Source organism: Branchiostoma floridae, chromosome 13, assembly GCF_000003815.2.
Source record: "Branchiostoma floridae strain S238N-H82 chromosome 13, Bfl_VNyyK, whole genome shotgun sequence".
Lineage (NCBI taxonomy): Eukaryota > Metazoa > Chordata > Leptocardii > Amphioxiformes > Branchiostomatidae > Branchiostoma > Branchiostoma floridae.
The window spans coordinates 5,200,743-5,227,265 of record NC_049991.1 but is presented as its reverse complement, the minus strand read 5'-3'; the positions used below and the strand labels follow the sequence as shown (position 1 = coordinate 5,227,265).

At 40.8% G+C, this 26,523-nt stretch overlaps 1 protein-coding gene across 1 annotated transcript; it reads left to right on the top strand.

Annotated features, from left to right (window-relative positions):
- The first annotated feature begins 1,051 nt into the window (after positions 1-1,051).
- On the top strand, positions 1,052-21,317 carry LOC118429492 (synaptotagmin-17-like). The gene is made up of 6 exons (XM_035839991.1): positions 1,052-1,310; positions 2,080-2,182; positions 5,669-6,529; positions 19,357-19,477; positions 20,153-20,308; positions 20,904-21,317. Exons 2-6 carry the CDS (start codon positions 2,180-2,182, stop codon positions 21,107-21,109), a joined length of 1,347 nt encoding a protein of 448 aa, XP_035695884.1. The 5' UTR covers positions 1,052-1,310; positions 2,080-2,179; the 3' UTR covers positions 21,110-21,317.
- The last annotated feature ends 5,206 nt before the right edge of the window (positions 21,318-26,523 follow it).

Below are 26,523 nucleotides of genomic sequence, written 5' to 3'. Positions count from 1 at the left end.
GTGCGAACATGTCTACATTTGATCACGTCGACCGATGATGATGATGATGATGATACAGTTATGGAGAACCTATAACGGCAATATACGTATAGGTAGCAGTATGGCATAGGAAAAGATATGCTGTGTTTTTTGTACAGTTATCGCAAAAATCCACCGACCCTAGCATTCATTTTTTGTTGAAGAATACATGAAATACATGAAATAAATACAATAATGTCATATAAAGGTACGAAGACGAAGTGACGGTGGGCTCAAATTGTACTCAACTTATTTAAGCGCCGCCACCTATACAAATATTGAAAATAATATATCAGACATGACTATACAATAATCTTTGCATTCTTGATGGTCGATCGCTGGCAAGAGGCATAGTTATTAAAGATATTGTAGAGCCGTTTTTTAAAATTTCGGTTGCATTAAGAATTGAATTTATACAATGGACATCTGCAAAATTGACATAAGATGTTGAAAATAATATTGTCCTTATGCATCAGAGTTTAAGAATTTGTTAGAATACTTTGGCCTAAATCTAGAACAAGACAACAGTACTATATGTTCAGGACAAAAGATACAAAACCCGGATGTTCTGCTGCAGTACCATAATCAGCTGTCAACATCAACATTGACATTTAGGTTCATGACACACATGACTATGCACTCAATTTTTCATTCAGGTAAAAAAAAAACCTACGGCCTACGCCACATTTTCAAACCGGGGCCCGGCCGGGCAGCGTACGGGAACGAAAAGTATCGATACGATAATGATATAAAAGACACCATACTACACAAGGCGTAAAGAAAAAAAGTCGCGTGCATTTTGCACAAACTCCCCGTCCCAGTTTGAAGATTTAAATGTGACGTTAGCCTAGCTGCCGACACTATTTTTTTCGTTTCAACAAACAGCCCGCGGCAGGGGTTCAGTTTGAAAATTTCAATGTAAAGTTAGCCTAATTGTCGACACTATTTTTGTCAGTAACCGTAATCGCAAAACGCAACATTTCTTTTCCTATGCCCACTCGTAATCTCTCCACAGATGACCCTGTGACGATCGTGGTTGCGGCGAGATGTAAGCGGAGGTAACCTGAGTGTACGGCGGTGCGCGTTATAAATTATGCATGATGTCAAGCGTCGACGCCGTACGGCCGGCCTCGCTCTCTCTACCACAGTGCGTCGGCGGACACACTCGCCGCGAGGCCCGCATCGCGCTTGATCATCCGCGGGACACACCGGCTACTCCAAGCGGGGAAGACTACACTCAACCCCGCCAACAACCACCCCCAACCCTCGGGGTAGCGCTCGTCAACGAACTGGTTCGTATCTCATGTTTACCATCTACTGATTTGATTTTTATGATTATTCAAGTACACATAAGTCAATCAATATTTGATGAGGTTGTTTGGCTAAAGCCTTTCTTAGCCAGCTTATTGTGAAGGGATCGTATGCTGTCGGGACGGAAAGAGCGAACTGCCCTTACCATATGGCGACCCTGCACGGTAATAAGGCTGTTCCACAAGCGTATGGAGCTCTGATTCTCTTAACTGAGCTTTGGCTTTCATCGTCTGACAGTATAGTCGTGAATGCACGTAGAGTAGAGAAGAAGAAGGAAGATAATATACAAGGCTGTTTTGAATTCGAGAGAAAGAGAGAGAGAGAGAGAAAGGGAGGGAGGGAGAGAGGGGAAGAGGGGAAGAGAAAGAGGGTAGAGAAAGGGGAAGAGAAAGAGGGTAAGATAGAAATGACCGTTCCTTGTCGTTTGAATTAACGGGCGCTAGCACCGGATAAACATAGGCGCACATGGTAACTGCGCGTGGGTAAGGCCTACTAAGCTAGCGCAGTGGGAAAAATACGTTTTCGTTGAACCTTTGCGATAGCTATAGAAAGTTGAAATATTTTGACCTCATCTGGTAAAACCATAATCTTTATTCTATTTTTTCCGAACCAGTGATTGTAAATAAAACGCTTCATTCTGGAAACTTGCGTAGATTTAGAAATGATTTTTCTATTTCGTATCTTTACGTGGTTTTGATTTGATTCTTCTATTTCACGCTTTTCTTATGTTTCTGCCGCTATTGTTTACAGGACTGGTCAATAAATGGTAAACAACAACAACAACAACAACATGTGTGGTTGTGATGTGCGTGTGGAACAACGTCCATAGACGGAAGCACTGAGCTCAAACATGGTATGTTTATACCGCACGTATTTATATATTTTCATAATTTCGGAAGTTATGAGTCGTCTATGATGTTTTCGTTATTTCTTGCTCGTTATTTTATTATTTCATAGCCCAGAAGACAGTCATATATGGTACTGTGGAGACATGACTTACATAAATTTGTGTCACTTGTCAAAATATTTGCCTCAGTACAGAGTGCACAGTGCGCATAAGTAAATATGGTATCGTTATAGCTAAGAGTGAAGAAACCCACTAGAGACAGGAAAAAATTAACAAACTGTTTTTATTATTTTTAATGTTATACACATGTTAATGATCATTACATTGTAGATGGAAATGTCTAATACGAATTATAAAAAAACGAAACTCACACGTTAAACGTATGTTATATTTTGAACCATGTGGTTGTGTGTTAAAGTAGGGACATTTGTCTTCAGCACTTGTAATTCTAACCTATCTATGATATGTAAATGAGAAGGTATAAATCATGTTAATCATGTCGAATTTGCATACACGTCTATGCATGATTCATCCGATACATGTTGAATAGATTTATCGTCATTTACATATTGTGAAACGATGTTGCTTTTTATGCAATGAAGTATCAATTCATATCACATTACCAAAAAATCTATAAAAGATTTTCTTAAAACTTCATATTTTAAATCTAATAGCTCAACTTGCTGATGATTTTGATAGTTGCCTGTATGACAGTTCAGTTTTTTTCTGCATATTAGTGAGAGGCATAATTCATGCAAATCAGCTCTAATCTGCATACATGTCTATGCTTGATTCATGATATTACATTTTGTACATACCACGGTCATTTACATATTTACATATTGTTAACCAGTCCTTTTTTTTACAAATGAAAAATCCATTCATGCAACTCATACCTGAAAGTCTCTTCAATAAATTCTTTAAAATGTATTTTTTTTTGTCAAATTGATACGCTTGAATAGAACTTTTATGATTGTTCGTTGGATGAAATCAAGAATTGCTCCTAATTCTTAAATGTGACATGATTTTAAAAAGGTTTTTCGCTGTTTTAGTTTTAGTACTGATTAATTCTTAAATCCAAATTATGGAGAGTCCTTCTTATCTAGCTATGAATAAGCCGGGTTGCACAAGTCGTCCTCTAAAAATGAGGTCAAATATAACACAGAAAAGTCAATATGTTCATCATTCGTTAAACCCACAATCTGGTTTGAATAGAAACCGCATATATGCACAACGTCACGGTGGAAAAAAGAAAGATTAATTGTAACAAAAAACTACACATTTCAAAATGGCGTCTGTTAACCGCAGTACTATGCGCATGCGCGGAACCGCATGCAAAATCTACAAAAATACGTACATTTCCAAAAAGAACTATATACCAGAAAATTATGTCATGAAATATTGACCTTTTGGCATCTATTCATCATTTTGCATATTTCTCCAAGCCACCCCCATGATTTTAAAATGGATCCTTCTTAGCAATCCAGGTTATCAAAGATCATTTGTGTAAAATAAGTGCTCACAGGGTCGCTATTCAAGTATAATCACTGCGCATTATCATCCAGCTAGGCCTACAACACAATAACATTTACGTCACAGACGTAATATGGGCACATCGCTCGGTGTTGTTGCTATGGGAACGCTAATAAAACATAGTGACGATGAAAAGCTTGTGATGACAAGGGAGTTTGGATCAAAGGCACTACGGTTTTTTAAAAAAGAAACCAAAATGGTTCACGTGAAAGAAAATGTTCAGAAGAAGCTTTCATGGTGTAATTACCACCGGTAAGGTGGTTCGACTTTAGGTGGGGGTGTTGTTTTTGGTCGCGTGTTTTTGCGCTCGCGATTCTTTTAAAATATTGGCATGAATATTGGGTTTGGGGAAGTTATTAAGGTTTTGAAGACGGACGAAAACTGTAGCTAGCTGTTAAAAAAAAATCACAGTAGGGGTAGATACCGGTACCGGTACCAAACCGTTTTTTCTTGCTGGACCGGTCCAGAAAAACCGTGCCTGAAAAAATCAGTGGACCAGATTTTGGACCGACAAGAAAATAAACAGATAGTATACTGGTAGGCATGCGTGTGTTTTGGGGCTTCTAGGTCCAGGAAAATAAACAGAGGTAGAACGAAGTAGAGGAGAGTTGATTGCCATTCTTACCAAGTTTTTACAGTCGACATCAAATCTAGTCTAGATTAACTGAGACAATTAGACGTGCTGTTTGTATGAAGATAGGATTTTAAAACACCAGTGAAAGTCAGATATTCCACCAAATCGATGCCTCTGTAGTATAGTCCTTTCTCACGCGGCGGCCACGATAGATCGAAGACGAGGTCAATGAGGCAAACAGACAAAACTAAATTCTAAAATCAGCTGCCATTTAGTTTTCACCCAAACCACACAAATTCTCACAATCAAGTGATAAATATTATAACTGAAAGATATAGCAATTTAGAGTAGTGTAGACTGATCCCATAGTCCCTTAAGAGCTGCAAAATAAAAACATAATAATGCAAATATTTGACGGACACACAGCCATTCTCTTATTGGTTTATTTCCTAATTGCCAGGCTATCTTTGGTTGAACTGTTGATTATGATGGACAGTCTTTTGTTTGCCTCATTGAACTCGTTTTAGATCTATCATGGCCGCCGCGTGAGAAAGGTGTATTACGGACCATTGTTTTAAGTATTGTTCATTCACAAGTTTTCACAAATACTAATTAAATCCAGGTGCAGGCCCAGACCTGTACCTGGATTTTCTGAACCGGTACCCACCCTTAAATCACAGCATATCAGGCTTGAAACACCCATTCCTGAAAGAGTGCGGTGTACAGTCCGTAGATAGCAGGTCAGCAAACCACCAGGTGAATGACCCCTTATGGGAGAGAAATAGTTAGCATTCATTGAAGGATAAAGGGAAGGGCAAGGTCACTAACAAATGCGATGGTTTGGGCTATTGCATTAGGAAATTCATCATCTTAATTCTACCAACCATTTAATGATTCATCATCATCATCATTTATGATTATACCAAAGTTAACTAAGGTCCATGGCCGAGTCAAATGATCTATAATAACAAAATCCTAATCATGAACATTTTGAAGCATTTTACTATTGAAGATTCTATTTCTCAAACAAAAGATCTAATACCTATATATCACTTCTGGACAACCTGACAAAGCTATTTGGACACAGACCAGCAAAACGTTCGCATCGTACTAGTCTCCGACTACAACACAGCACGGGAAAAAAACTTGGAACCGGGCCAAATGGTTCAAAGTTGGACATACACCACGAACACACAGCAGGCCAATACAATATCTCCATTTTTTTCGGATGTAATGATTACAAGCATAAACAAAATTATTAAAATATACATGTATATAGAAATGGATCAATAAAAGGGGGTGGTCAAAATATTGATGTTTGTAAAAGAAGTACCTGCTTTAGATAAAAAGGATCATAAGCAGAATTTGTTATTTCACTTCTCCAGGCTTCAGGTCTGTTCCAGTGGTTGTTGGACTTGTTCTGCTGCCGTTCCTACTGTTGTGACTGCTGTCTGGAGAAGAATGAGGATGTCTTCCCCCAGCGCAGGTACAAGTATACCTATGTCTACGCCGGGCGCCATCGGACGTACTCGGAAACCTCTAGTCGGGCATCTTCGACTTCCGAGTCCCGCCGAAGCTCGGCGTCGAGTACCCTCTCCAACAACATCGCCGGCTCGTCGGTGGATCGCCGGGGCAACTCGAGCAGCGCTCCGGTCATCGACATGCGACCGATCGAGTTCTGGCCGGCCGGAGCCACCAACAAGGAGTCGGTACAACCTCGGAGCCGAGCCAACCGACTGATGGGCACGAGCGGCGTCGATGTACGAAAGTTCCAGCCGAGGCTCTACGAAGTCGACGAGAACGAAGACGACGACATGACGGATGAAGAGAAAGTTGCAAAGTACAAACTCGGCCAGCTGTACTTCAACTTTCACTACAACCTCATCCACAGCGTATTCATCGTCACCGTACGAGAGGCTCGGAATCTTCCGTTTCCGATGATTGGTGACGAGACCCGACAAGACTTCGCCCACTCGAACCCTTACGTCAAGGTGTGCCTGCTGCCCGACCAAAAGAGTGCCAAGCAGACGTCTGTCAAGCCGAAAACTCAAAACCCAGAGTTTAACGAGACGTTCAAGTTCGAAATCCCGTTCCTGGAAGTTCAGAGGAGGATGCTGCTGCTGTCGCTCCAGGACTACGACAAGTTTTCCCGCCACTGTGTCATAGGTCAGGTCATCCTTCCGCTGGAGAACTATGACCTCCTGAAGGTCAGCAACGTCTGGAAACCATTACAGCCAAGTGCACAGGTATGTGTCTTCTTTATGTTTACCTCCAGGGAAAGGAAATATATTGTTTTTCGTAGGTTTCTTCCTCTCCTTTCTTTACAAGCGACTTAGACGACTCTTACTATGATTAGTGGAGTTGTATCAGACACCATGCGGTGTAATGTATAAAAAAGGTAGAGTTGCCCGTACATCTGTTCAGATACTTAGAGGTGGCGCCCATCTCCATATCTGTAGCCCTTGGGCCACACATTTGTGCAATCCACTACAGCAGTGAGCTAGTCCGCTGGTAGTGATGTGTGTTTAACTCCCATACTCTACCTCAATGGTGCTGAGTGCTAAGCAGAGAAAGCAGCATGAACGTACCATTTTAAAGTAGTTGGTATTATTCGGCCGGAGTCGAACTCAGGACCTACCGAATGCAAGACGAACACTTCACACACTCGGTCATTGCACCGCATTGTAATGTTTCGTTTAAAGAATTTGAATTGTGTGCGTATAGCTTTCGGCCTTCATTATATTTCGTGCAGAAGGACTAAGGTATGGCCCGTGAAATAAGTCAAAAGGTTAGTGTAGGTATTATCAGCCCATCTCTCAGTCTGGCTATGACGTAGTTTGGATGAGAATACTCGTGATGCCGCGGACTAACACTGGAGTAAACAGGCCCCTGGAGGTACGTATCACATCTGTCTGGATCCCTCGTGATCCCCATTCGGGAGAGTTCATGATCATGTGATGAACCCCAACCGTATTCAGTCGTGATTTCTGAGCCTTGCTGGAGGCGCATAGTCACGTAAAAGTAGACTTGAGTCTTAAGCTAGCAATGAACTTCAGTATTCCGGTATGGCAGCTCTCCATTTCATGGGCATATCTGCTCTCTGTAGTAAAAGTTATAAACAGGCAGTATATTTGTTTAGTATTGCGTTCAGGGTATCAACATTTGGTAAAATTTCTATTCTTTTGGAATAAAAGACGCTGTGCATGGGAAAGGAGAAAAAGAGTGAGGTAGAAGTAAATTCTGATGGTAGCTTTGCAACTGCTTTAATCTAGGAAGTATCTTAAGGCCTCACCGTGATTCGGTCTTCTCAGTTCATGTCTAAACTAAGAAGTAAAGAGGTGCGATCTGAGTTGAAATATATCAAGATTGGACCGGTGTAAATTTGTGATGTCTGCACATCTACATGTGTAGTGGGGCACCGTGGTAGGTTCTTTGTTCACAGAATATAAACTGAATAGCGCTAGCTGGTGTGAGCATTTCCCTGGCTTTTACTGTCTCTGGTGCTGAAAGTCTGGTGGTTATGAATGTCAAATTGTTGCTCTGTCCAACATATGTATTTGCAGAATGTAGGCAACTAGAAATTTTTCTTTATTCACTTCAATGCTTACTCACTTTACACTACATCACTTGTCCAAACACAGGCATACACGGACGCATGCACAACACACACGAACATACTAAATATTCCTGTTATCTTTAAAAAACGAAGAGAAGGCTGTTAGGGGGTCCAAACCTACAGAGTGTTCTCCTTACAGCACAACCTAAATGCCATCAAAGAATCAAGGCCATAGCACGTCAAGGTCAAAAGATACAAAAACCGTTCTGCTGCAGTATTAAGGTCACATACCAGGGGCCAAACATTGACCTTGACCTTCGCTTTCTCAACCTCTATCTACTTACCAAATATCAATCCATCCAGAGAATTGAAGTTATACTGACCACAAATATCAGGAAGCACACACACACACATAACACATACTCACACACACACACACACACATGGCAGCCACACCCAAAACAATATCTCCATTTTTCATGAAGATATAAACTCAGAATACATTCATGAACAGTTCTATCGGCTAAGACTGACTTTCCCCGACTTCGCCCCGCCCCACGATTGATTTCCATCAGCCCCTTACTATATATAGTTTTCTAGTTACTCCTCAAGTACATTTATGGTCACGAGAACAACTCCATCCGCTATGACTTGCTGACCTTCCAAAGTCAGTATCGTTGCCATTTCTCCTGACCCTTACGGTAACCTGCAGGCCTGGGACTAAGTGGATTTCGTTTACTTATAGTATTCTTTACCCTGGGAAAACGCAGACTCCTAACGAGGCACGCAAAGTTTACCGATCCCTACAACACGCGCGCACGGAACACCCGCCGCCTAACACCCGCCGGCCCACGAACCAGCTGGCCCCAACTATCACTTGCCTCTCTCGAGAAGCGAGCGATGGTTGGGGACCGGCGTAAGTGGGGCCAGCTGGTAGTGGGGCGGGTGCATAGAGGCGGGAGGGCCCGCGTTAGGCAGGGGATTGGTAACTCTTATTTGCGAAGCTTCTCGAGCTGGTTTCCCAGGGTAAGTATTCTTATTATCAAGCTTGGAAAAACATAAAAACAGGAGCTATATTTAGTAAGGGACGTCTGGAAGGAGAGGGTGGACTTAGTCCGGGCAAGTCACCCGAGATGATCATGATGATTATGATGAAGCTATATTTGTACAATTCGAATCTTACAGCTTTTGATAAAACCGTCGGTTAACATCGGACTTAAAGTATGTCTATGCATGTAAGACTGTGTTTATATTTGGAGCTCTAATGGCAGGAAACAATAAAATGATTGCAAGGGCAAAGAAAATATAGAAAAAAAATTAGATAAAGCAAAGGCAGTGTTTTTATTAATAATTCGGGGAAACTGGTGTGTTATATATATATGTATACCCCGAACAGCGGCTATACCGGCTTTATAGATACATATACAGAAGCAAGTGATATAAAGAAGAAAGTACAATTTTGCACATTTTGCTATTTTTTTTCATACTTTGTTTATAATGTTTCTGATTTTACGTATTAGAGTAGATTTTCGGAAATGACAATCTTATACAGTACCTATACTTTGTTGAAAAAGTATCCTATTTGTCCTGAATTAGTCCTCGGCCCCTCCGTTATGAAGTGATGCGGAAATCGTCTGGAGCCTAAAGTCACCTATGCGCTGAGACGACCGCCTTAAGCTTCAGGCTCCAGACGTAGCCGGAGGGCCACAGGAGGACTGACAGATTGACATCTCTTAGTATTGTGGGGTCAAAGGGCAACTTTCGGGACCAATGACTAATCAGGTTAAATAGTATCCTATTTGTCCTGAATTAGTCCTCGGCCCCTCCGTTATGAAGTGATGCGGAAATCGTCTTCCGCCTTTGCCCTCTCTGGCTTTGGAGCCTCTCCTCTCCTGTCCCCTAATACCTCCCTACAATGATACTTCCCTATGGTATCTTCTCGCTCCTTTCCTCTCCCTATCTACTCTTTCAAATTACTCCCTATCTTTATCCCTCTCTCATCTTCCCATCCTTATCTTCGCTCTTTCACCTTTCCTTTCCCCTTACTCATCTTATTCCTTTCTTATTCCTCTCGACTTGTCCCCCTCACTTCATCTTGCTCTTCTTTGAACTTTTATCACTAACGTTACATAAGCCACACATTCCTAAGTATTCACTCTCGTTTTCCCAACGCTGATCATACCCACTCTAAACTTACACAGCGCTTCAAACATGAAGGAAAACAGCCATAACTGAACCGTGCTCTGTACTGCATCTGGTAAGTCATCACTGTGCGACACAAAAATCATTTATACACCAACGCACATCAGGCTGCTCACTTCTGTCCTCAATGCCCGTTTCCCGCACACACTCCTTAGCCAGGCCTCAGTCCGACCCCGATACTTCCGCACTTCCGCCTAGCAAGTCATCCAGCCTCCCGCGGAAACCCATCGCACTGGATAAGTCACAAAATGTCAAGGAAGAACGTACATGACTTCTCGAATCATTCAGCCTTCCGCGGAACCCCTTCGCGCTGAATGATGTCACAACAAATCACGAAGAAAATAAACGATCACAATATATTTCTCGGATCGTCCAGCCTTCCGCGGAAACCCTTCGCGCTGGATAACGTCACACCATGCTGAAAATACGACTGCACACTTTTCGGGTCATTCAGCTTACTGCGGAACCCCGTCGCACTGAATGATATCTTGCTGTGCTATACAAAGGCGTCAAACCAAAGACGTTCTTGGTCAGACCAATCTCAAAACAGGGTTACTCGATTTAGTTATTAATCATCCAGCATCCCGCGGCACCCCATCGCACTGGAAAACGACAAGTCAAAAAACCATCAAGAAAAGTAGGGGAAAAAATTACTTACAGTCCGTTCCTTGAGCTGTCGGCGGGGTTAGCTGAACTGACCGGCAGGGGCTGGGCGGTGTCGGGGATCGGAGCGCCAGTCGACCTTGATCCTCTGACCGCTGTCCCTTGTAGCACTGTGCCCTGAAGCCGCCTCCTCAGGTTCCCTGGTATTTATTTTTTCACAACTTTATTCAGTACAAAGAAACATGGTTCACCACAAAAACATCACAGCCTAACAGGTTCCCTGGCGCGTCTTGACCCCTCTCTGTTGCTAAAGCTTGTGCAGGCCACCAACGGGTCCTATCGGGCCGCACATCTGGCGAGGTTGATGATGGCGTGTCCCGGAGCTGGGTGGTGGTGTGTCCCTCGCATCCCTGTTGTTGGAGGGGGGGAGCGTCAGACCTGTATGAACAACACGTGAACCATGAGAAAGTGGGGAGGGACGGGCGCCCGGCAACAGGTCCGGTCCCAGACAGACAAGTCTAAAACAAACGCATCTTCCACACCGCCCAGCCCCCCCACATGCGAGCGAGCCGCGTTACGTGGCGTAGGGCTGGGTCACGCGCGTCCACAACATCCAAACGCGCCTTACAGGTACACACTCATACACATGCAAAACAAACTCCAAACTAATGCAAAATATTAGCGGAAACCCCATACACAGCCTCGACGTTCAATCTAGGAAAGCAAAAGAAAATTCTACCTTGCCAAAACAAAAATGATACCCAAATCGTACCGACTGCAGCCTTCAAAGCTCAGAGGGGTTGGCTGAACGCTACGCCAAGCTCTCTCAGCGGGGTGACATCTGATCCTGAAAACAAAGAACCAGGAGGGGGTCGCCATCTTGCCTCCTGGAACATGCCATCGTCGTTCTCTGTTCCTGCCTGAAATATTCACGAAAATCAAAAAATGACATCAAAATCTGGAAACTCTCGTTCTGCTCCACACCTCAGCATTAAAAGCCAACACCCACAGCTTTCCTTCGCAGAGGATCGCCATGGATACAAAAACATGACGCGAACAAGAGGATTTCGAGAGAACCACCATCTGCCACGTGGGCACCAACTATCTGCTTGGAGTAGCTGTCGGGCCCTGCTAAAACATTCACAAAAGGCACGAAATCACACAAGAATCAATCAGCTTCACGCGGAACAAAACGCCAGCCTGAACGAAAAAGGTGTCCTAAACTCGTCCCGGCCTAAGGAAGGAAAATTAGGCTTGAAACTGTAACGAAAAAATGGCGTAAAGCAGTCCCCCTACACTCCGGAACATTCCTCCCTCAAAATCAAGTATTCATATGCAAAAACAACAGACAACGCAAGGATTAAAATGATATAGCTGGCAGCCGGAATTCCAAGCCGTGCTAGAAAAGGAACACAAACAGCGAGAACCATAATCAGTAAAGGCCGCTCCGAACCTAACGAAGCACACACAGGAGTAAAGATACGAGAGAAACACACAAAAAGTACCAACCGACCGCGAAACCAAATCAAACCTTCCGTGGAAAGAACGTGTCCTCCCGAAGGTAATCAACAACGTGACCGCCAAGTCCTCGAGCTGTAGCGTACTCCCCTACGGCGTCGAAAACCAAATCGCCGCTGGGCAGGTTTTCTGCTTTGCGTGGTGAGCAGAAGTGGAGGGGTCCGTCGTGGACGAGGACCACAGGAGGACTGACAGATTGACATCTCTTAGTATTGTGGGGTCAAAGGGCAACTTTCGGGACCAATGACTAATCAGGTTAAATAGCCAGACGGTGAGGCTAAACAGCATACATGTTCCGGTTCCGACCTGCCTTTTCCGATAATAATCACCCCAGGGGCATTCAATCTGATGGTACTCAAAATAGATAATATCATCCGAGACATCCTCTCTTTTGTTATCACGTATATCAGGGGAAATTAGCAACGTACGGGAGCAGAATTATTCCCATTTTGTGTACATAATAGCTATGATATGAAGTACGGAAATAGTGTGGAGTATTTGGGATTTTAGTAACGGATGCGCAACAACAAAAGGACACTTGACAAATTTTATGATAAATATAATATTCTACGATGTAGTCCACAATTTAGCTTGTAGGACTCTAGTGAAAAACGTTCTAGCATGGATGGTAGTGTATTATCCACTGCGGAGCAATTAAAAGTGTCTAAAACTATGGGTTGATGGAGAGTTATTAACTAGTTAGTTAACTAGCTATTAACTAGTAAAAGTGGTCTTGTAGTGTTCATAGAAGTATCTGAGTACAATTTCCGAAGTCTTTACTTCAACGGTGAGAATGTTTTGTGACTTTTGCCTGTTATCAGAATGTATCAAGCTATAGTTACTTTTGTTTATTTCTTATAGTTATGTTTTAACTGTACTCTTGAGGTGTCGGCCTTGTAAAGGATATACTAATTCTATTGTTCACACCTCTAAGATTTCATTCTGTGAATCTCAATCAATAAATATGAAAATAAGAAAAAACTGTCCGAAATGACATTACATTAGACAGAGAGCTTCAACAAAACTAAGTCAACTATGTCTAAAATTGATTGTTTTATGAAAATGCATCACCTAGCTATTACAATTCGCATTGTAGTGCTCTTCAGAAGTACCTGAACGTAATTCCGTAACCTTTCCTTCTAATGGTCTAAACGCCATTACATTAGACAAAGAGCTTCAACACAGGGAACTGTGACCAAGAAAATGCCTTTAGAGCCTTTCTGTGGGCGTGTGTTGGGCAATCTCAACCTCCAGGGGTTAATCTGTCGGTCTTCCTGAAAGAAATGTCGTCTGCATGTGACGTTATGGAGTAGAAAATCCCGCCAGAAAACGTTTTTGATCACTTCTATATCACACCATTCACGCTAAGTGTGCTGCGCTAAGAGTGTGTGTGGGAGGGGGGCACGTCGGGGGCAACATTGAGTGACGGGTGGTATTTTTACCACCAATTAGAAATCTCTAGAACTCGCACGTTCACCGATTCTTTAAAAAGTTTACCGTTCCTGTCTTACATTCTTTTTGTTCAATGGTGCACTCACCAATTTTTTGGGGACAGTAGTCCATGGTAGTTCACTTGAAAAGTGACGAAAGTGTGTTGAGGGCCTAGAATTTGTGGATTATGATGAGAGTTTACACATTTTCTCATAAGTGGCTGCAAAATGACATTGTAATGACACCAAGAACTACTAACGTGACAGAAAAGCGCAATACTTTATGTGATGTACATCTTTTTAAAGATAGATTTAGATTCAACCCTGCTTCCGGGTATTCTACCGCATTAAACGTGATGCGCCCCTTTGCCCCGAAATGACATTTGACTAGTTCAGTGGCTAATTGCTATTGTGAAAATCACAGTAATGTGTTTTGTTGGCTCCGTACTTAATTTCTTTCTTGCTGGCCTTCTTTCCACAATCGACAGCATTCACTGCTTCTAGAACGCCACCGATGTATCCTTTTTGGGCATTTTTTTCGACACCGTCCTTTTTCTCTTCCTTTATAGTGACCACTATCGTCATGCACGTTGATGTATCTTGCCGGGTCAGAGTAAGGACAGAGTGAGTTTTTCTCTCTGAATTCAAAGCGGCATTCCCCACCCACGCCTGTAATGAACGTTACAGTTGCAAGCTTTAACTTTCCCATTACGACGTGACTGTATATGTGTGCACTGCTTGACTATAACTACCCAGGACTTTTAGGTGTCATATTAAGGATTGAGCGAGGAGTCTCTGAAAATGGATTTGGAATGTCACAATAGGTTTTGCCGTGTATCAGTGTACTAAAAACCGCATTCAGAACAGAGCTATGGCTATATATAGCTATAATAAACTTCACAGGAAATTCAAGATGGCGGTCCTCCTATTTACATCCGGGATTTACAGATGCGTTACCCGGATGTATAAGTAGTAGTTTCCTGACGACATAAAAAACAAATTGAATTTACAGATCAAGACACGGAACCCCGACTAACCCGCAAGTTTTGTAGTTATGGAGTGACGTGTGCTTTTTTAAAATGCATTTTTCTAAAATAACTTTCTGTTCTGTTATCATGATAATAAATCTTCAAATGACCAGACCAAGGAGAAAATTTTGAGGGGCGTACACGTGTGTGTTGGGCGTGAAAAGCACATCTCGTCCTAAAGAGTCTGACAACCAGGCTAGCTAAAAGCTCACACTTGACACGTACTTTCGATGGAATCACCGTATGCATTGATGTTGCTGTTCACGAATGATTTTGAGTGCTTTTCAGTCTCTCACAGAGAAAAGTAGCTTCAGGCCCGAGAGCCGGACAGATGAGAAGTGGCTGGGCCTAAGTACCTTTCACGTTTTACAGACCCTGAATTTAAACGTGTTTTTAGCTGAGGAGTGAATACTAAATGTTAAAGGAAACTTGTATACTTTTGATGTACCAGTGTTCATTTTAAGTTACGGAGGGTAAGCACCAGTCAACGACAGGTCATTGTTGTAAAAGCTATGTGTGCCACTGGCCAAATCTACTGTGCGTCGTAAGTCTTTTGCAGTTAGGACAGTACAGAAATGAAACTCACTGCCAGTAGAGGTCTCAAAAGCATAGTCAGTGAATAGCTTCAAAACAAGGTTGGATTTATGCTGGGGAAAGTAGAAGTACTGTAAGTGACATGAGGGTGACAACACAGGAATCTTCAGGTAATCTTCAGGTAGAGATTCACCACCCCATACTTCGCCAAACGAGGGTTTCTTTCTTTTAGTAACTCTCAGTTACATACAATAAAAATTTTTTTTAAAACATGCAGCTTATATACGTTACTTGTATGCGACGCATTTATATAATCGCTTAGTAGCGCTAATACATAAAATCTGTGACAATTCCACCTCTTTCTCTTTCCAAACTCATGTCGTGTACATGCTTCTGTTTACTGTTGTTTTCTGTTATATTTCCAGGCTCGAGTCCTTCCATATCGTGTGCTTTAAAGCCATAGACGCCAAGGGCTTTATAATTTTGGCCACTACGAGGATAAAACATTCCCAACTCTCTGCTTCTACCTCTTCTTCGACTACTTCTGCCCCTAAGACTATCTCCACTAGTCTTTCATCAGGTTGTTGGAACACTCACATGGGTCTGCCTACAGACCCTACAAAAATAAAAATAGGGTTTACGACTGAGGCGTGTTTCTCATTAATTATGCAAATACGATCTTAATTGGCATAAATAATATCAGCATCTTCTCCATAATATTGAGCATCTCCTCCACCCGAATAACAGACGCTGTCTGTCTTACCCCAAGAACGAAGGCTACAAATAGATGCAGACATAACGTACCAAAACAACAAAGAAAGAACTAGTATTTTCTGATCATTTATGCAAATGAGGTAGGCTAACATTTGCATAATTTGAATTCAGCGATGCTGATCCTCACGTAACTTCCAGACGCTAGCTATTTAAACATGCTAACGGTTTCCAGATATATGTTTGACCTTTTCCCCCGAAAATGACTGCCTCTTAGATAAAACCAGTTTCGGATTTGTAGTCAAGAATTCGTAAAGAATCCTCAGGGGGTAGTCTTCGCATGGCTCTGCATGGCGCCGCCGTCTCTTGGTCTTCTAATCTAGATTTTCTGTACCGCAATAATGCATTCACAAATCGTCTTATAACCAACCCAGTGGTGTATTAATTCGCAATATCAGGATGTCTGTGGTATATTAGGAAATTAGGTGTGCTTATATCCGTCTGTCTCCTAATATGGGATGGAGAAAGTACGCTGGTATATTCTGTGCCTACGAATTGTACCAAGGAATATACCTAGAAATAGCGTTAAAGATGTATGAATGTTTGCAAAGAATAGCATAACCAACATGATGTCAGCCTTCAGATATTTTATAGGAGTTACTTGAACTTTTGAAGAAATATACGATTCAAAATATAGGGTAGCAAGTATCAATATGCAAAATGTGAGATATGAAAAGAACACTACGCTAGAAAAACGCCAAGTCTAGATTGTTGACGGACTGAGAAATTAAATGAGAAATAAGTCAGTGAAAAAAATGAATGAATGAATTGATAACCAAATGAATTAATGAGTAAAATGATAACAATAATTCAGTAATGAAATGGTAAATTGCATCCAACCGAACAGTTGTGTATAAGAAGATAAAAGATCTAGTACGCTCTATCACGAATAACGAGACCTACGCCACAAACGTTTAAACGGACATACCATTTAACCCACATGGCTAAATATCACATGCGGGTAATCTCCAAGCATATCTTTCGGTGTCATAACATAGTATCAAAGCTGGCCAAGGAGTATAGCCTACCAAAGGAAGTCAGACGGGCCTAGGCCTGCTTCACTCTGCCATGCCAGTATACTATCTTAGGATCTGCTTGGAGATTAACCTGCGGCTAGTTGCTTATATTGGTACATACATGGTAGCCTTGGCAATACTAAAAGTTGCAATCTTGGAGAAATCTGTAAGACTGTGACATCCTGGAGTTCTTGGTCATAAGTATTCTTCTAAAGTTGGTATCTATGCACTTTGGTCACCGTTACGGTACTGCGGGGTTCGAAAGATTACTTAACAATTTTCCGAGATAAAGAACGCATTTTCTTACGTTTTCCGTATTTTGCTGTCTTCTGAGTCACACTTTTACGTATTACGCAATATCTGAATTATAAAAATCGGAGAAAGTAACTAAACAGTACCGCAGTGAGCGAACCCCGCAGTGCCGCACCAGTGCTCCAGGTGCAATGAGATACCACCTTAAGTTTACCGTCCATCAGATAATACTGTAATGCTGCTGAATATGTTTCCGTCTACTTTGCATAGTCTTGAAGGATTTACTGGCGGCGGGGCTATCTTAATGGTTCTCCAGACATAGTCCCTTAATACAGAAAGTCGTGCTCAAAGTTTTCTCTCTAATTCTTATGTCTAGACTTGATACGGAGTCTAAGACATAGCATAATTGAACTACAACGTCTGAAGGCTTTTTGTCATTTTTGCTACTTAATGTATTACAGAGCATACTCAATTTGGTAAAATTTCAGTCAGTTTTAAGCGCTTATCAGGTTTAAGTTAAAATGACCCAAGGTCTTAGGTTGAAGCTCTTAACCGCAGATCTTTAATAAATAAATTTGAAAATTTCATTTAGAAATCCAGAGGTAGAAATGGTTCGATAAACCTTGATTATAGAAAAATTACTGTGATACTTTGAACCATCTTACAGCTTACCACATGTATGTAAAAATAATCGAGCAAAATGCTGGATACTAGATTTTTGTGCTGCTCTATATACAACCATACAATATGCAACACACTTCGCACTTCTAATTTTCCGATGTGATCTTTTTACCATAGTACTGCACGTTTTAGAAGAGAAAACAGACCGATGACGTGAGTTTAAAGTCAAGACTGGTGACATTTCGACAACTTTTTGAGGGTATGCGATTGGGTGAAAAGTATCATACAATCTCCAAGATCATAGTTGGCAAAAAAATCATTTTGAACGATAAGGTAGTGTGGTTACAAGGTAGCTCATGACTTTCCGTTCGACGAAAGTATCATTCATTATTGCAGAACCGAACTTGATAATCACTAAGAATTGGCTGGTCTTTAGTTATTTATACTCACGTGATCATGACGCAAGTATTATCCGCCATCTTGAATGGTTATACCTGTAAGTTACCTGGTAAAGAATTAGATTTAAACTTCGAGGAATTCTGTCGTTTTGTGACTGGCCCTTCTATATGTAATTACAGTTACATATCTGTGACGTATCCCAATAATATGTACATGCACATTTATATATCTAATGGTTGCTGTGTGATACATATTCCATATTTTGAGGGAAAGACAACTTCAGAAATTGGAAGATCAACAAAGAAGTCCTACGAGATAAGAATGGTAAAGATCATGCTACGTCATTAAAAAATAGGCAATGGTGCATAAAGATATCTGATTAGATACTATGACTTGGCCTGAAGCGTTATGATAAGGTTGGCTATCAATCATCTTCAGAAATGCATATAATGTTTGCTGAACGGTTATTGCTTGATGGTAGCACGATGATCAAAGGAGTTCATTTAGTATATCTTTCCAGGGTACCGTCGGTATAGCTTTTACATGTGGAGTCGTGACCACCAGAAGTAAAAGATTGCATGGTTTATGTCATTATTACAAGACCATTGTTACATTTACAAATCAAAGCTGACAATTTATTTTGTATTTGCTTATTCTACTCTGCTCTGGTGACAATAGCTGATATATTTAAATTATTGACTTGGTTTTCTGAAAATATATATAATTTGTGTTAAATTTGATTTTTAAGTCTGATTGTTTTACTCATTACTAGTTATTAAGACTGTTTATTTTCGTTATTTTGTGTATATACATCACCATTTGCTTTTCTTTTTTGATTGATCTTATTTGCTTATGGTATGTATGTTGTTATAAACAGCAATTGTAATGATCATACAAATGATCTCAATTTTTTGGGAGATCTACGAATTTTATTAAGGTTTCTGTTCTCCCCGGCATTTCTTTTCCCTCCTTTTACTAATTTATTTTTGTTCATTTTTATGTGAAAATAAACAAACACATAGGAATTCATCTCGAAGCTTCAAATTTGAGCCATCCAACATGGCGGACAATTCTTACGTCATAATCACGTGAGTGCGCACTCCTTATATGGGAATACAAACACATTTTTTCTTGATTTTACAGCTGAGTCCAGATCGTGGTGACGTGCTGCTGTCAATCAACTACCTGCCCAGTGCTGGCCGTTTGAACGTTGACGTCATCAAGGCTAACCAGCTGTTACAGACGGACATCATAGGCGGCTGTGGTACGGCTGTCCGTCTGTCCCTCTGTCTGTCCGTGTCAGTCCGTCCACCTGTCCAATAGTGACAAAAACCGGATGTGGTATGACGTCATTTCCGTGTCTGCATGACCAGCATCCTTTTCGGTGCCTCTGTACTTCATCAGGCGATCTGACATTGAGCATGTACCTGAATTTCAGTCTATTGAAAAAAGCCAAATATTTGGTGTAAATCGCACTCCAATACCTAAACAGCACATGAATCATAATCAGCAGTAATCGATATGATCATAAGTATAATCTTAGCTGGGTTTGGGGACAAATCCACGAAAAACCTTACCCGGTACATGTATCTGGTCTCTTCTGCATGCTATTTTGTCTTGTTGTTGCTGAATGATTAACTTCATTTTATGTGTTAATAAACAACAAATATAAAAGCAAACAAACACGATATATTAAAATTTTCGTCATTATAAAAACGCTATAAATTTTATTGAATGATTGTGGAAACTTTCAACAATGACTTTTAGTCAGTGTAACACAAACTCCGCTGTCCGGGGCTGTAGCTGACCCCTCCTCTAGGGGCCGGCGGGATGTTGGGTGGGCCGCTATAAGCGAGGTTTAATCAGGCAAACTTTTGTTTACAAGTAGTATATTTAACTGTTTTTCTCTCCAACGTAAAATCTTTTCTTTTGGTTTCAGATCCGTTTGTGAAGGTTCAAATGGTGGTGGGGACCAGACTGGTTAAGTCTAAGAAGACTTCATGTAAGAAGAACACCATCGATCCGGTCTTTAACGAGTCTGTCAGCTTCAACGTCACACCTGACGTGTTGGATGACGTCAGTCTGGTCGTCACAGGTGGGTCACGTGACATTTGTGTGATGATTTTCTTAGGAGGGGGGGGGGGGGGTGATTCTGTGCAAAATGACAAACCGTTTTCGCGCTTAGTTTGAGTCAATTGCATTCGTATTCATATGAAATTAAGGAGGCATGCAGTCATAGTAACCATGTGATAGGTCCTGGCTAGAAAACTACTGGATGTAATATAGTGTACACAAGGGGGGGGGGGGTGCTTATTCTGCAAGACTGCAACTATACATACAAACAGACAAGTGTATACAAATAAAGTACCTAAGGTGGAATGGCTCTAAAGTCTAGGCATTCTTTGATATATTTACCTATTTGTACACAGTAAGGGTTATCACCTTCCAGAATGTAGTTCGATTTATCCAAATGCAAACAACTTTCTGCGTTTATCTTATCGTGGACAATCCATAATCATTAATATAAATGTAGGTAAACCGTTGATACGTTTATTTTACAAATATTCGGGCTGGCTTATTGATGTGTACAAGCTGCAAATGGACGTTTTATTTACTTATCTATTTTACAAGTTGACGTGCAGGATCATAACTGTATTTTCTCTTTGACAATGTTTCCCCTGACCACGCAGTGTGGGACTACAACTGCAAGAGCAGGGACGACTTCGTCGGTAGGTTCGTACTGGGGCGACACCCAACGGGTGCGCAGGAAACTGCACACTGGGAGCGGCTGCAGGCATCGCACCGGTCGCCAGTGGCGCAGTGGCACACTCTGAAGTCCCGCTCTGACTGTGACCAATGTTCTCTTGCCTCTGTCGCTGCGTCCACTAGGGGGTAAACAAGAAAACAAATAAACAAGAGGACATATCATTACGTAATAACTAATTTAAAACTAGAGCCTTTGTACATTTTGTGACTTGACGTTTTGCTACTATTTTGCAAGTTCATTGCATTGTCATATGTGAGTTTAAAACAATGTATTACTAGTAACCGGACACAGCTCATGCAATATAGTGTTTTCTTAGTCGACAAATATGGCAACTCATGTTTTATTGGAAATACAGAGTGAACCGGTAATACGCTCACCTGCTAAGAGGTCTTTCTCTCTCTTGCCGTGCTTTTCAGCACCATGTAACAGCGATCGTCAGCCAGAGGCCTCTCATCACTGGGCGTTTCGTTCCCGAAACTCTGGAACGCCCTCCGGGAGGTGGAACAGCAAGGGGGGCGTCCCCCCCTTGCTTCACTGCTACACTTGCTTCGTTCCTGTGTTGTTTCTTTCTTCTATCCGTTTCCTTCTAAACGTCTGCCAGACTCTGGACTGGACTTTGGCTAACTCCTCACTCCTGGACTGACTCTTCCTACATGACTTTCTTCAGTCTAGATTGACTCTTCCTACATGTCTTACTTCCTTCAGTCACTAAGATACTACACTGGATTTCCATCACTTCTCTGATGTCTTCCCCCACGTGTTCTCTTTCCTCTTGATCCAAAGCCAGAAACTTGACTTTTCAACTTCCTGAGCCATGTTTCTTAGCACCTTCTTGTCTATGGCCATCTCCTTGCAGAACCTGGCAAGTGAAGACCCAGGAAACCCTCTGCAGCCCACCTCAACTGGATATAGAAGCACATTCCAGCCGCTCTGTTTGCACTCATGTGTGAGATCTTGATACTTCAGCTTCTTTCTCTCGTATGCTGACTGCATGTTTTCTTCCCATGGCACAGTCAGCTCAACGATGATAACTGTCTTAAGGGCCTCCGACCACGCCACTAGGTCTGGTCTAAGTGATGTTACACAAGTAGACAAGTATCAAAATATGAAAAATATTGTGTATCATTCGGAATTCAGTTCAATAAGTCGTATATTGTTAATACTTTTGAGATACAGTAAAGTCAGTTGTAATCAAACGTCGTATTTGCCTATGTTTAAGGAGTTGTCGTATATACACATTTGGGTATTGATATCTTTGATAGCTGGTTGGTGTATATCATGTTATATCATCGTGTCCAGTATTAAAGCGTATATAGATTTTGCAACCTGTAACATATATTAGAAAATACGGCACAAAATGTGTACTTATGCCACCACCGACAAATAAGATGTATCTAGGGGATGTAATCGTGCAATTCTTTCAAAAAGATTACAATGCTGTAAAATTGCCTTTGCCACTTGGGCGTCGCCAAAAATACATCTGCAATTCGCTTTCTCAACGCCTCGGTAACTTGTCACCATATGCTTCACCATAGCGTAAACTGTCGTACTGCACCTTGCCGCGTGATGGCGTTGCGGCAAGTATACGGTGCCAAACGCTACAACGAGTCGCCGAAACGTCGCCTACTTGAATATTTTATAAACGTTTTGCACCAAGAAGCTTCTTTCTAATAGCCTATCGACCTAATGAAACAATTTAACCTGAGTACCATTCTAATTGAAAGCACGGACTCACATACTGTACTCTCCTCTAACTAGAATGGCATTCAGGTTAGAAACGATTCAAGGACTATAGCTAATAAAATCGTTGGACGATTTTTATCGCTCTAATTGTGTAGAAATGAAAATGTTTCTTGTGTTGTACCGAGGAATGTCATGTGCAAGTATGTGTGTTTTCAATTCACAATAATATACATTGTATACATTTTTAAATAACCGTATTTTCATTGATAATGTCTGCTAGCATGTCTTCTTTGCACTGTCCGATTTATGAAAAATACCACAGATCATTCAGTCACTTGCCGAAGTCTGCTACAACTGTAACACTATATTAAAAAGGATTTTTTCGTTGTTGTGCTTAAAAGAGGTTATGGTTTGGGAAAGAGTGAGATTGAGTGCTTTAAAGACTTTTTGTGAATTTGTGACTTTTGCCAAGTCACAAATGACACGGTTTGTTATTTGTAAAACCATTCAATCTGGAAAGTGTCAAGTTTTCTGTTAACGTTTTAGGAACTGTATGGCTGTCTTCCCTGTGAAAAGAACAATTCTGTGTATCGAAGATAACTTATACTCAACATGTAAAGAGAGAAACAGTACAACGACGCCGCCTTGCGGAAGAATCTAAAACTACACGATATCATCAGGTATGGGCTTACATTGCTGTTTTTGGTACAGAGCAGTTGAAAAATTGATATACATGCCTAATGCAAGTAATGAATCGAGCTTGCACCTTTTATTGTTTACACAGATATACACAGAGTTTAGGATAATAAAACACACTGAGGACTACATTCCATATTGTATGTGTATTTTCTCAGGTGGGCTAGATTAAGCGCATTTGTAAGAGACGTGAAACTTTTAACCTAATAATCTCTGTGATGATGAATTATGATAGTGATGATGTGTCTGTTTGTTTGCTTGCTTGTGTGTCCGTTGTTATGTGGATGCGGTAGACTGGTTTACTTTCATATGTCAGGGACATCAGGAACATTGCCGGGAAGTTAGGCCAAAGGTCCCATAAAAATCCAAAGATAGGTTGTCTTATTTTCTGTTTTCAATATCCTGTTATATTGATGCCTGATGCCTTGTTGATTCATTACTACATAATATTATAGACACAATCAGTGAGGTATTACTAATGATGACTAAAACAAGAAATACACTTCTTCACTGAATTACGTATTAACTTATCTTCGAAATCGTGTTAACAACGTATTCAAAGATTTTGTGATAAAACAAAATGTTAGCCAATGCTTTGAATATGCATTTTGGCTAAATCTAATGGAATTAGTAGACACTAGATCTTTGTATTACGTTTAACAACACAACAGAATATCGATGAGCGGAATATTGATATCTATGAAATCGTACAACTACATGCTGTCACATGCTGTTTGATTTATGAAATGTTTGCTATCATTAAAATCAACTAATAACATACGCAACGACAGCTGTTTATATTACATGTAATAAATCATATTTCATAATCTTATTACGATTATTGGTAAACAGACCATGCCTCAGGTTGCAAAAAAATACCAGTAAGAATATTATATTTTAACGAGAATATTACAAAGCCATCGCTTCAGGCACCTACTTTGAAGATGATAATTAATAATTTAGCTATTTGGGAACAACGGAACTTGATGAGAATCATGATATTCCCCAACGTTAAGTAATATCTATCCTATTGTTTTGCAATGTACAATCTCTTGATATTAAGTTGATAATAACATATATCTGCGATGTTTTTAATGATATTTGAAATCTATCATGCTAAAACTGTCAAATCATGAGTATCATATCTGACACATGGTAAATTGATGTTGAAAGATTTGACATATTACAAATAAAACTAGAGTTCGGCGACCTCATACCTCCATGAAAATTTAGAGCTTTCGTAAATTTCATGCAATTGACTAACAAATTAACATAATTTATGCATGGTGTTGTTCATCACTGACTAACGTGCACATGTCACAACTATAAAATTCCCATTATTAATCATAAAGTGGTTTTGCAATTTTTACATAAATTATGCAAATAAGTTCCTCCTTACCATATTTGGTATCTGCTTATATTCCACCTATCATAATTAACATGTATTGAGGTCCAGTTATTGAAAACAATGGAACTATACAATTTCCTCATTAATTATGCAAATTAAGTCCTCATTTGCATAAAATGCATATCATTATGAACATCTTTGCCCAAGCTACCTGCATGCCTAAAATGCAGGCAATCTGTCGTTCCTTTCTGCAGTTATCCTCTTTAGAGTGTCTTGACAAAAACACCCCTGCAGTTCCACAATTAAATGTTAGAGGGCTGAAACTTGCCCCAATTTGTCATGGCACTAAAAGCTATCTACCACCTAAATGTCAAGACCATAGCATGTCTGAAACAAGAGATACATTGAAAAAACTTCTATGATAGAATATTCTCATTAATTATGTAAATGTGCTCCTATTTTGCATAATTATTATCTAATCGTGTACAACATTGTCTAAGGTACCTACATACGAAAAATCATGAAAATCCGTTGTTCCCTTCTTCAGTTATCCTCTTCAGAAGTTTTTGACAAAAATGCCCCTGCTATCTCCAAACTAGACGCTAGGGGGCCCAAACTTATGTCATTTATTCCTGAGCACAAGAGCTATCTAACACTCAAAAATCGTGACCATAGCATGTTCAGAACACCGAGATAGCAAAAACGGAAGTTGCGCTGCAGTGCCAAGGGGAGCCGATAGGGGGCCCAAAATCTAATCATTTCCAGCTTTCACCACACACTACCAACACACCAAGTATGACATTTCATGGAGGTAACAACCATAGAATTTTTATTCAGGCTGTAGTTTCATAAGAAATTCGATCAGTTAGGCAAAGTAAAGTCATGACTTGTGCTGAAGGATTTCTGACTAACACGAAGAACACAATTTACAAGTTTATTGATTTTTGCCGTCCAAATATCCCATTTGGTAGATAGCCCGACGACTGTCCAATCGTCGTGCATACATATTGGGGATTAGGGAAGGGGAAGTGAGAAAATTACAGAGCAAGGAAAAAATCGAAGAGCTCTGAGGTAAAATGTCGTCTGCAGAACTGACTTCTGGAGGAGGATCGTCTTGACACCAGCTCCGCCTACGTTACTAAGATTGACAGTTTATGCAAATTATACATGAGGGAAGGGGAGGAGTGGGACAAGCACCTTCTCTCCAATTCCAAGAATCATGTTTTGACCGCAAGTTACCAGTGGATTGTGTGCCCGCCCACATATACCTGGAATAACAAAAACGGCTAGGAAAAAAAACTGAAATTCGAAGCAAGCAAATCGGAGAACTGAGGTAAAATATCGTCTGCAGTAACCTCAAGATCTAGAGGAGGGTCATCATGAATCCCGCCTACTTCACTAAGATTGACAGCTTCTGCGAGTGATTTTAATTGGAAGAAAAAGAGTAAATATGACACCCTTTCTCAAATTCTAAGAATTCTTTTTTGACTGCAAGCTAACAGTGAATCGTGTTGCTCACCCACATACCCACATGTAGTCCTTAGCCACCTGCTTTGACTACGTTTTCCTCATAAAGAAATCGAAACAAAATGTGTCCAACGAAGCAAGGACAGATGGAAAATGCTTGACACATCTAGTGCTTGTAGCAAGCCCTTAGGCCCCTTTTCACTAGTCGGCGATAGATCATAATTGGAAGTTGATGAAGGATGTCGAGGTATCTATATCTTTATGTCTATGAAATCTATGAATTCGTCGAATGTTTGGTGACAGAAGTGGTACAACCTCAAGTGCAAAGGGGGATGTAATGTTTTCGTTT

Excerpts from the sequence above, each read along its gene's own strand:
- LOC118429492 (XM_035839991.1), top strand. Across the intron at positions 19,478-20,152 it reads GGACATCATAGGCGGCTGTG|ATCCGTTTGTGAAGGTTCAA; the intron begins GTACGGCTGTCC and ends TTTTGGTTTCAG. Across the intron at positions 20,309-20,903 it reads CGTCAGTCTGGTCGTCACAG|TGTGGGACTACAACTGCAAG; the intron begins GTGGGTCACGTG and ends CTGACCACGCAG.